The sequence below is a fragment of the Grammomys surdaster genome, unplaced genomic scaffold (genome assembly GCF_004785775.1).
Source record: "Grammomys surdaster isolate TR1022 unplaced genomic scaffold, NIH_TR_1.0 125049, whole genome shotgun sequence".
NCBI classification, from domain to species: Eukaryota; Metazoa; Chordata; class Mammalia; order Rodentia; family Muridae; genus Grammomys; species Grammomys surdaster.
This window is the reverse complement of record NW_021619961.1, coordinates 281,014-293,029: the sequence shown is the minus strand read 5'-3', so window position 1 is coordinate 293,029 and position 12,016 is coordinate 281,014. Positions and strand designations below refer to the sequence as shown.

Below are 12,016 nucleotides of genomic sequence, written 5' to 3'. Positions count from 1 at the left end.
AGGCTTGGCACCTGATCTGCAGAGCCATATCCTGGCCCTTGAATGAATGACTCTTTACTCACCTCAGGATGTATGATCGAATCTCTAGTTCATGAATCTGTTAAGAGTATTTTTTTTGACGGTTAGACCTTAATTAAACCAGATAATATATCTAAATTATTATGAATTTAAATCAGTGTTTTTGTCTTTCCATTCAGGTATGGAAGCAGTGCAGTGAGTCCATTATTATGAGGTGTGGTCCATCTTGAAAAGAAGATCGAGTTGATAACGTGCCTCGATCTCTATAATCTCATATTTGGGCACAAGATGTTGAAAACAAGAAAAATCCCTGTCAACAAGATGCGTGCCTTCTTCGGGTAACTGTTTGTGCTGAACGTGAGAGTTGGTGATTGGGAGACCCTGGTTCCCGCAGTGGATTTCAGCTAAACTGTAGTGCTCAGGACTTTTGGGTACTTCTGTATTCTAGATACCTGCCCTTGTGCTTGTGTATGCATGTGCTCTTTGTGTAGTGCTTACACATGTAAAATAGAGTTCTTCTGGATAACTCCATTCTTAACTGAGAGTTGGGCAGGAGGATTGTCTGAAACCCAAATCACAGGCCCCAACTGACTGAGACTTTGCAGCCTCTTGATTTAGCCTAGGTGAGTAGCTTGCCCTGAGCCTTGGAAGAAGTGCTCCTCCAGCGGGCTCTTGACACTGGCATGCCCTTTTCTCCGCTAACCTTTTGGCCAGCAGAGTGGTGGTGGCCTCGCCACAAGCCCTGCCTGAGCCTCGGAGCCTACAGTTTCTCCTCCCAGCCAGATAGCAGAGACACAGAAGGCTGGGCTGAGACGCGAGGGCCACTGCCACAGAGCCCCTTTCCAGCCAGGGCCTCCTGGGCCTCGGTGGCCAAGGTGTCCAGCATGCGTTCTCAGTGCAGGTGGTAGAGCTCTCCGTGCTTCTGATCGCGGGAATCTTGGGTCTAGACCTCTCAGCCGCAGGCAGAGCGGTCTAAACCGCTACTCCACCTCTTCCCATTCCCTCTCTTCCCCACCCCAGGACGGAATATCCCAGGCTAGGCAGGACTGGATCACCTCCGCCTCCTCCCAGGGCACTGATCCTGCGAATGAGGGAGGCCCGGTCCCGGGCGGTGGCTGGCAGAGGGGAGTGGAAAGGGAGGATAGATGGGGCCGGGGGTGGGGTGGTGATGGGGGGAGGTGGGGAGGGTGTCATTTTCTTTTTCTTTCTTTCTTTTTTTTTAAAAAAGTATTTCTCTCGCGAGAAACCGCTGCGCGGACGATACTTGAAGAGGTGGGAAAGGAGGGGGCCGCAGAGTTGGGGCAGAGACTGTGGGTGCCACAGGCGGCCACAGCTGGGACAGCTGCGGAGCAGAGCAGCCACCGCCGCCTGAGAGTCCGAGCCGCTAGTCCAGTGGGTCTCACGGGGTCCCGCCAGGGTCGGGTGGCAGGCAGGGGGCTGGAGGGCTGTTTGCGCGGCATCGAGGGCAGGAGGCCGGGCAGGGAGAGGGGATGTCTCGAGCATCTGCAGCTGGCCCTCTCTGCCTGACAGCTGCAAGACCTGGAACTGCAGTGCCCTGCTCCACGTCGGATGCAGGGGACTGGCGGGGTTGGCCGCGACCCGGTATGTGGGCGGAGAGGACCCTGTTTGGGGAGCTGGGGCGTCAGCCGTCACCGCGCGCAATCAGTGCCTTTAAGACAGTGTAGGCAGCCGGCTCACGGGACGCCTGGGCTCCCTGGGGACGCGGTACTTGGCGCCGCGAGGCCACAAGGTCTGTGGATGCCAGTCGCTCTGGCTCTGGCTCTGGCTCTGCAGCCAGCTGTGATCGAGCGGTCCTCGTTCCTCCGAGTAACTGCGCCACGCGCAGGCTGGGCTCGGCACCGGGGACTGCGAGCTTTCAGCATCCCGGAGCCCTAAGTGTCTCCCTCCCCCGGCCTTGGGGACTTGTCTATGTTGCAGGACAGGCAGGGGCTGCCCAAAGTTGGAACAGTCCCGGGAGAAGAAAGCGGTAGGACCCAGGCCGGGACCTCCCTGCAGCAGGACAGCAGGACAGGGAGACAGCGGGACCTCGGAGACGTGGGCCGCTGGAAGGCGCGGCGGCGGCGGCAGCGCGAGTGGCGGCCGGCGGCACCATGCGGCGAGGAGGGCTGCTGGAGGTCGCGCTGGCGTTCGCCCTGCTCCTCGAATCCTACACAAGCCATGGGGCGGACGCCAATCTGGAGGCTGGGAGCCTGAAGGAGACCAGAGCCAATCGAGCCAAGAGAAGAGGCGGCGGAGGACACGATGCGCTGAAAGGGTAAGAGAAGCTCCCAGCTGCTTCGGGGTGCCTCCCCTTGTCTTTCTTGGGACTTGATCTACAGCAACTGACAGGGGCAGTTCTGGCCTGTAGAGGAACCTGGGTGAGATCTCCTGGGGGACAGCATGGAAGTGCCAAGGTTACTTGGTCATCGACTCTTGTTCAGATAACTCGCCTTGTTCCTGGCCCAGAGGAGAGGTCCTGGCTGGAGGGAATCCTGGGCTATTGTTGAGGCAGATTTGAGGAGGCGAGAAAGGTTCCTTGTGGAAGAAGGGGAGGAGCTGAGACCCAGAGAAAGGGAGAAGCCCACTGCTTTTGCTGCTTACCAATCCCGGTAGTGTGCAGGGAGAAGAGCTTTCCCTTGTGGGCATCGGCTCTTGGGGAGGTAGCGAGGAAAGGAAGACTCCAGAGACCAAGATGAGATGCGTAGTCAGGAGATGGTCCTCCTCTAAGTCATGTTCTTGAAAACCAGGGATGTACCCCCCACCCCTTTCAGACACCTACCCTGGAAGTCTGCAGGGCAAAAGTTTTTGAGCACTGGTGTCTGGGTTGCATGAGCTCTGCCTGTGACTGCTGGAGTAAAGTTGCTGTAAAGGCTGGCCCTAAGCGGGTGTTCGTGGGATCTTGGAAAACCCTTGCAATACGAGGGCTTCCCATGCCCTCATATTGCAGCAGAAATGATCTCAATCGGTTAGGTTGGCTGTCTGAGGCTTGGCAGTTTCTGGAGCTGAAGGAGAGTGGAAATAATTCCTTTAAGAGTTTTTAAACGTTTAAAAAGGACCATCTCTGAGACTAAGTTGGAGCCTCTATTAGAAGGGGTAGAATGGAAATAAATGGCCACTGTCCTGTCCTTTGGAAGAGCCTGCTTGTTGCTCCTAGAGAATGCACATGCTGAAGTGTCTTGTCAGTCCAGGGTGCATTGACCCTGTAACTTGATTATGTGGCTCTGGATGACATGAAGAAGGTGTTCTTTGGCTAGTCTTTTGTTTGTTTGTTTTTGTGGGCTGTTCTGTGTATATATAGTGATATAGTGTATGTATGTATGTATGTATGTATGTATGTATGTATGCATGTATGCATGTGTGTTTGTATGGCTTCAGCACAAGAAGCAAAAGAGGGGTGTATGGGACAGTTTTTGAGTCCTTGTCTAGATGAGGGACCAGATGAGCAAGAGTGCTGAGTACTCAGGCTGTGATAAAATGTTGTGATTATTTGATCCCAGAAAATAGCTAAAACCACTTCTGTCCTGACCTTCGTGGAAAACAGACCCAGAATTCCAACAACATCATCGGGAATAACTACTGACCTTGACCAAGCAGCAGACAGTGTTTGCTCTGTGTAGAAGGCTTGATGAGCGCTCAGTACATGGGTGGGAAAGCTGATTTTAATATGTTCTCAAGAGGAATTGGTTTGGTTCAGCGGTTTTCTTTCAAAAGTACATTTCTGCTGCACAATATCATCTTAGTATCTATTGTGATGGCATTGCTCATATGTGTGTGTGCATATGTAGGGAGCAAGGGAGGGAAGGAGAGAGGGAGGGAGAGAGCTAGGAAGAGAGGGAGGGAGGGAGGGAGGGGGGAAGAGAGAGAGAGAGAGAGAGAGAGAGAGAGAGAGAGAGAGAGAGAGATCTTTCACTCTGAGTGGCAAGTCTTAAGGCCAGAGTGTTGCCAGATCTTAATGTGTTTCTGTCACCAACTTGTGTGTCTCTTTGGGAGAAGACAACCTGAGAAGCAGAGAGTATTGCCCTTCTCTGTGACAGAGCTGCAAGCTGCCCTTTACCACACCATTGGGTTTCACATGTGCTTATGAATGTAGAGTTATTTCTCTGTACTTCTCCTAGTGTCTGATCTCTGACAGGCCCCAGCCCATTGCAGTCTTTTTAAATCTTTTTTAACACATAGTATTAGTAGAACAGCCATTATGAGTATTCCTAGCTCTTCTGCTATTTATAAGGCTTTCTGCCTCTATTTCTATGTATGGATGTGGTCAAAATGACTTTAAAAGATATACAATTAAAAGTACTTCCCTCCTACTTTTTAATATACATTTCATATATTTTTCTAGCAAAATTATAGACATATATACATATCCACATATGCAGCACATATTATATATATGCATATTATATATATGTGTATATATACATACATATATATATATGAACATATGTATGTACTGTATATGATGTGTGCCTTCACTTTTTATATATCTTCAGTGTATCCAACTGTTAACTTATGTTTTTCTGGTTTGTAGATTCCCATGATATGGTATCGCAGATCTCAAATGATGGGTTTTGGTATTATAGTAAATATTTTGCCTTTAACAACATCCTTCTGTATACTTACATGTATATGCATAAGCTTATATGTGGCCACAAAGTAATCCAAGTAGAACTGCTAGATCGAAGCTTTCTCCTAGGTTCTGAACACACCCATTCTGATGCTGATTTTGAAATCCATCTTTACTCACTGTCTCACAAGAAGAGTCTTTCCGCCATGGCTTGCTGTGTAAACCATCAGCAGAGCAAGCTATGCATGGTGTTTGTCCAGTTATAAGGTTTCTATTTGTCTTCAAAGCTACCCTTCAACTACGCTGACACCTGCTCGTTATTTGGATGGACATGCTGGGTTTCTGAAGTGGAGGTGGTTTGTAGTCCCCAAGGCTTATGAGAAACAGAGGTGATGACTTTTAACACCTTGCTAATAATTCACACACTGATGTCTGACATGATGCCTACTCTCCCACAGCCAAGTCCTGTGTCCTCTTTCTGTTAGGTCTCTTGCTCTGCAGACTGGAGAACCTGTCCTCACGAGGCATGCCGCCCTAGTCTGGCTTCTGCTCCCCATGGCGGGTGTTTTCTTCCTGTTGAGCAGCAGAAATTATTCCACTGTAGAAATTTAAGCATTCTCAATCCCCACCCCAACTTTTGCTGCGTTTTCTTGGAGTAAATTGCCAATTTCTGCTTTTATGGGAAAATTTCTTTCTTCTTTCTTTCTTTTTTTTAATTAATAAATATGGTGGTCCCCATTCACTCAGCAAAAACTAGGTGCATGTTTGTGTATGTGTGTGTGTGTGTGTTTGTGTGTTTGTGTGTGTTTGTGTGTGTGTGTTTGTGTGTTTGTGTGTGTGTGTTTGTGTGTGTATGTTTGTGTGTGTGTTTGTGTGTGTGTGTTCGTGTGTGTGTTTGTGTGTGTGTGTTTGTGTGTTTGTGTGTGTGTTTGTGTGTGTGTGTGTTTGTGTGTGTGTGTTTGTGTGTGTGTGTTTTTGTGTGTGTGTTTGTGTGTGTGTGTGTTTGTGTGTGTGTGTGTCCAGAGGGCAACTTGCAGACATCGAACATCTTACTCCATCATTAGGTTCTGGGTATTGTCACACTTAGCAGTAGGTACCTTTACCCACTGAACCATCTCACTGGCTCAAAGTTTAAAAATAATTTTCAAATAGTAAGTGCATATAGTAGTTTTCTTTTGCTTGGCCATGTGTAAAAAGACTTGATAAGAAACAATGCAGTCGTAACTGGGCATTTCAGTTCATAAGAATTTTTCTCAGCTAAATTTTAACACTGTGATTAGGTAAAAAGTGGAAGATGGCTCAGAACTACACACCCAGCACCACCAAGGACATCAATAACAAGAAAAGCAACAAGCTAGCTCTAGTTGGAGAGTTATGCGCCCTTTCTTTATGATGGCCTTATTGCTTTAGCACCCAAATAAGGAAATATTACAGTTTCATGCCAAAGGGAGACATTCCTGAGTCTGAAACTTCTTTCCCCAAGTCTCCAGTAATAGGAATGAGTCTTGTGTCCTTGTTGCTCGTTCATGGGTTGTCAAGCTGACAGGCTGACAGGCTGACAGGTTGACACATTGACACATCGACACAGGCTGACAGGCTGATAGGTTGACAGGTTGACACAGGCTGACAGGCTGACAGAGGCTGACAGGCTGACAGAGGCTGACAGGCTGACAGGTTGACAGGTTGACACAGAATGACAGGTTGACACAGGCTGACAGGCTGACAGGTTGACAGGTTGATACAGGCTGACAGGTTGACAGGTTGACACAGGCTGATAGTTTGACACAGGCTGATAGTTTGACACAGGCTACAGGTTGACACAGGCTGACAGGCTGATACAAGCTGACAGGCTGACAGATTGACACAGGCTGACAGGTTGACAGGCTGATAGGCTGACAGAGGCTGACAGACTGACAGGTTGTCACAGGCTGACAGGCTGACAGGTTTACACAGGCTGTCACAGGCTGACAGGTTGACAAAGGCTGACAGGCTGACATGTTGACACAGGCTGACAGGTTGACAAGTTGACACAGGCTGACAGATTGACAGGCTGACAAGCTGACAGGTTGACAGTCACAAGACTCCTATGTGTTACAAAGTTTGTCACCCTTCTCATGATTCTTTTTAGTCTTTGTTTATTTGTTTACATTGTCCAGAGTTTTTATTACCATAAAAACACATATGGAAGAGTTCATAGTCAGGATAGATTATGTGATGGCAAATTCCAGAGATGAACTATAGAAGTGAGCTCTTAATGAAACTTCATGGGAATAACAGAGGTGTTGAAAAGCCTGTTTGACTTATAAAGACAGTGTTAAGACTCATGAAGTCACACAGTCTCCTAGTTACATATAGGAAAAGTCCTGATAAATGGTGCCTTTTGTCATCACATTTTTGAGAAGAGGAAGCTAATATATTGGGGCACAATTAAAAAAAACAGATTTTCTTAAGCAGAAGGTTTATGTAATTCCAAATTTTAAATAAAAAAGATGAAATACTGACTTTTTCACCTATACCTTTAGGGTATAGTTTAAAGAAATGAGTAAGCTATTGATATAAATGACTAAAACCACATCTTAACATACAGCATCATGATTTGATGCTCCTTGGAAGGCAGTGCAAGTCTAGACATACCTTCAAGCTTGATTGGAACTTTAAGTAATACTGAAAGATTCCTTTGTTAAAAACCATAGCATTATACTAATAACCCATAAGTACTCCAATGAAATGCTAAACAATTAAAATATACATTCAAAACCAAGTCACTTACTCAGCCACTCTGGGAGCTTTGGCTTTGGCTTTCAATATGAATGCTTTTTTGGAAGACAAGAAAACTATTTAACAACTCCTTTGATTCTGGACACTGCCCAGCAAATGGGTTTACTTTAATAACATTCTCCGAGAAAGCTGAAATCAATAATATATCAAACAGGACACAAAAAGTCTGTGAACATTTATTATTTCATGATTATTAAAATGCAATCATCCCTTGTGTGGTCATACATGTGGATGTATGTATTCTTGTGTGTTCAGGTGTACGTGTGTAATGGGGAGTGGTGAACCAGCACACATATGGACTGTAGAAGGAGGTCAGAGGTCAGCTTGGGGCATCATTTCTCAGGAGCCATACACCTTGTCCATTGAAGCTGGGGTTCTCCCTGGGGTTGTTCTCTGATTAGACTATGCTGACTGGCCAGCAAGCACCCGGGAACTGTCTGTCTCTGCCTCTTAGGGCTGCAGCTCCAGGTTTGCACTGCCTGTCTGGCTTTTTGAGTTGATGTTAGGGATTGAACCGAAGCCCACATTTTGCCGTGAAGGTGTCTCCCTAGACCCGAGACTTCTTTCCTATTAGTTTGTAAAATCATCAAAGGCAAGAATCAAATCATAGTATCACCAATCATAAATCATAGCAGTACTAATAAAACTACTAATATCGCTAAATGGGTTTTAAAGAACCACTAATTCTGGAAGCCTTTATTGAAACCCAGGGTTTACTTAGTTCAGTGTAATTCCAGAGATGTGTAATAGCACACATCTTGGAGGGGCTTCATAGTTTACAGAAGACCAAAAACCATCAACAGAAGAGCAGCCAAAACCAGAGAGTCTGCTATTAGGCTAAACAATGCTGCAGCATGGTGCTCCTTGGTTTGAGGAAGTTAAGCGCTGATAAACTCTGCCAAAGACTTTGAGAGAGAGTGAATTGGTCATCCTGGAGGTTGGGGCGGGGCAGGGCTGGGGGTGGGTAATCAAAACTCAAAATGTGAAATGTAGTTTCTATTAAGCGTGTACCCATTTCACAGCAGTATAAATTAAGATCTTTGTATCTCTAAACAGTGACTGAGAGCCCTGTGCAATGATAGTGTATGAAGCAATGCTTAGACAGCATTTATGTGCAGAAACTGCTCTATATATGTTCTAAGTACACATATAATGTTCATAAATCCATGCAGTATTTCTAGGAGATGGCAGTTTGCTCCATCCATTCATCCTGACAAACATAACCAAAGTCTTACTATTCAATTTTAAAAAATTAATTTAATTATGGTTTTGATTTCTTGAATCAATGGGCTAAGATATAAGATGCAGGACTAAGATATTGGTGAAATTCCACTTAAATTTTCTAATATTCTGTAGTAATAGTTCAAAAATCTTAAGTATAGTTAATATCATTACTAAGTTAAATAAAAAATGTTTTCTGAGACTTCAGCCTGACAGAATAAGACAGAAAGGATCATAAACCGTCAGAGCCATCAAGGATCTTGGGTGGTGTATATATTATATTTTAATATTAGAGCTTGCATTTTTAATTTATTTATTTTATGTATGTGAGTACACTGTAGCTGCCTTCAGACATGCCAGAAGAGGGCATCAGATCCCATTACAGATGGTTGTGAATCACCATGTGGTTGCTGGGAATTGAACTCAGGACCTCTGAAAAAGCAGTCAGTGCTCTTAACCTCTGAGCCATTAGAGCTTGCTTTTGCTGAGGAGGTAGTAACCATCTCAGGCACACTCTTCTATACTCTCCAGCCTCTGAGCTGAGAGTATTACGTATTAATTTTATCATCCAGAATCTCTTCTTTTCCAATCCTAAATAAGAAAACTTTCTCTTGAGTAGAATTAAGCAACACACATCACTTTCCAGGGAAGCTGATGTATAGTTTACATTTATGCTGGCAAAGATGAATTATTTAGTTATTTGCTTCACTTTTTTGTATTGCTTATCTGCAAACTCACAGACAAATTTTTAATATTAAATAGAAGCAATTATTGTTAAAATAGCAAGCTTTGATGTGTCTATGAGAATCATACTTTAGTAGTATTAATTCCGCAATACATAACTCCTTACTAGGGAAGTTAAATGTCTTTGCACATTGAACGGGTTGGAAAAAACCCTCAAAGAGTGTAAGAGTTCCAGTCACTACCCCAGGGAAATCAACTAGAGTTAGGAGACCTGGCTTCATAGAACTTTTAACTTAATATTTTGTTGCTTCTCGGCTAAATCAAATTTTATAGCTGGTAAATGTCTTTCTTCAATCCTCTTGATACCTTCTTTCCCTAGGATGTTCTCCTGGGGAGGGAACAACTCAACACTAGTTGAAGGTGTATCCTGTTACAAGTCAACAGAAGCATTATTGGAAAGGATAAGAAGAGATATTACAGTAAAAGTTCACTGTGTCTGAAGACTGTGGACCAGATTGTGTTTGAAAATGAAGTTTTGTTGACTCATTTGTGCATATGTTACCCCAGGGCTGCCTGCTCTTTGCAGCACTTGCATGACATAGCTGTGACAGAGGAGATAGAATTTCTGCAATATGGAAATATTTGCTGTTTGGCCCTTTCCAGAGATAGTTCCACAACCTCTGACTGTGGAATAAAAAGGTGGTAGAGAGGTAGATGCCTCATATGCTTTATTTCTCTGAGAATTCTTAGGAATTGGGCATGGGTAGGGGTTAGCAGATGGTTGTGGATGGTTAGGTACGGACCAATTTTGATTGACTGACTGTGCAAGGTTAATTATATAAATCAGAGGTTGGAGGAAACAGAAAATTGACATAAAGGGAAAAGAGGAGGGAAGAAGACATGAGAAGAGGAGGATGTGAAATATTTGGGATGGAGGGACCCTGGGCACAGCAGGCCAGGTTTGCACTGCACTGATCTACTGGTGCTCTTCAGTGTGGTCTGAGATTTGTTGCCTAGTGAACCTGTGCAAAGAGATGATGCTGTTCAGGGCAGGAAAGGGATCAGCAGAAGCATCACACTCCTCAGTGCTGTGAAATGTTAGGATGATGAGCGCTCCAAGATGGCAGCAGGATTAGCCCTGTGGTAGGGAAGCAGTAGGAGGAAAGTCGTGGAGTTCATGTCTGAGGACCAGAGGCTGGGAGTCCCGGGGAGCAATGTGGGGTTCACTTAGAGTAGACGGAGCAAAAGCAGGGGAGTTGATGATGAAGAAGTGGCTCAGATTGCTCCAGATATAACACAGGAGGTATAACTGAATGGCTGGTGGGAAGAGATAAAGAAGAAGAGAACCTAGAAAGTTCCTACTGCATATAAATTAAATTTCTCATACATGAAGACATAAAAGCCCATTTCTCTTCTTAAAAGAAGAGCACACAAGATCATCCCGGGCTTCCCAATACCACAAGACCGTGACTCTCGTTCATGTTTTGGCCATCTTTTGCTGTTAGGAAATTGCTCTGAATAACTCGGTTTTACAGTTCTGTGGGTCAGGAATGTAGATAGAGACTCCTGGGTTGGCTCCTCCTAGTGCCTGTTGGTCAGGGTGAGTGATGGCAGGAAGTTCCCACTAATGTGCAGGCCTACCACCCTGTTTACCTCGGTGTGATTTTGGGTTTTAAAGCCCTCTCATGTAGTCTCGGCCTGGGACCACCCTTCAGGATGGAACCATTAAGTATGTTTTGTCAATGGGAAAATGGAGCCCTCGATAAGCTGCTAGGCCTTACTCAAGGCTGTTTCTTGGTGGCATGTTGGAACCCCAGATCTTGAATGTAGGCTGACTCAAATGGCTGCAGGCTGGCCAAGCTTGGCTGGGGTCATGTACTCCAAGTGTTGGCTAAGTTCCTTAGCTCACTTCCTTGTGGTATCGGAGTGTCTTCCATTGGTGGCCTTTCTCCATGATCTCCCCAGAAACCAAGCCAGACTCTTGACATAGTGGTTCTGGATCTCCTAGGAGCAAGCACATGGAAGCCACTAGATTCTCTTCAAACTTAGCCTGAAATAATGTGAACAGGAATTCCATGGAAGTCACAGGCTTTGCCCAGATTCAGGGGCTTGGATCACAGATGCTGCGTTTGCATGTGAGGAGCAGTGTGTCTCTGCGGAGCCAGGAGGAACTCTTGTGAGCACAATTGGAGACTAGTGTGCAGAGGGAAGCAATGGGCCTTTGAGAGGTATAATCCAGTACTTTTGCTTTTAATTCGAGCTTGATCTAATCTGGTTGTCCCTGTTTTCCACTGAGGAGGAGGCTGTGATGTGTATTGTATCTTGGTGTGTGGCACTGGAATGAGAATGCTCCATGAATATCACGCCAAGACAGTTCTATTGGACCACTGTTTAAGAGCAGTACACTCCCCTCATGTGCAGCTCCCCACTGAAAGCACACATGGTTTTTGGAAATGAGATTACAGTCAATGGTTGAGTGTGTTTATTTACATATAAGCACTATAAACACACACCCTTATTGCTTTCCTTTAGAATTGTGAAATTCAGGGAAAACTCTATTGTGACACCACTTTGTTTTTCTTCTTTTTTCTTTCCTGGTTTTTTTGTTTTTGTTTTTGTTTCTTTGTTTTTGAAGACAGGGTTTCTTGCTGTCCTGGAACTTTCTCTATCTACCAGTCTGGCCTCAAATTCAGAGATCTTCTTGCTTCTGCCTCTCAAGTGCTGGGATTAAAGGTGAACACTACCATGCTC

At 45.3% G+C, this 12,016-nt stretch overlaps 1 protein-coding gene across 1 annotated transcript in view; it reads left to right on the top strand.

Annotated features, from left to right (window-relative positions):
- The first annotated feature begins 1,956 nt into the window (after positions 1-1,956).
- Fbn1 (fibrillin 1) overlaps positions 1,957-12,016 on the top strand; it is a 203,723-nt gene continuing 193,663 nt past the window's right edge. Inside the window, exon 1 of the mRNA XM_028784990.1 lies at positions 1,957-2,293. Coding sequence (XP_028640823.1) covers positions 2,130-2,293 — 164 coding nt within the window. The 5' untranslated portion in view covers positions 1,957-2,129. The remainder of the gene's footprint in view (positions 2,294-12,016) is intronic.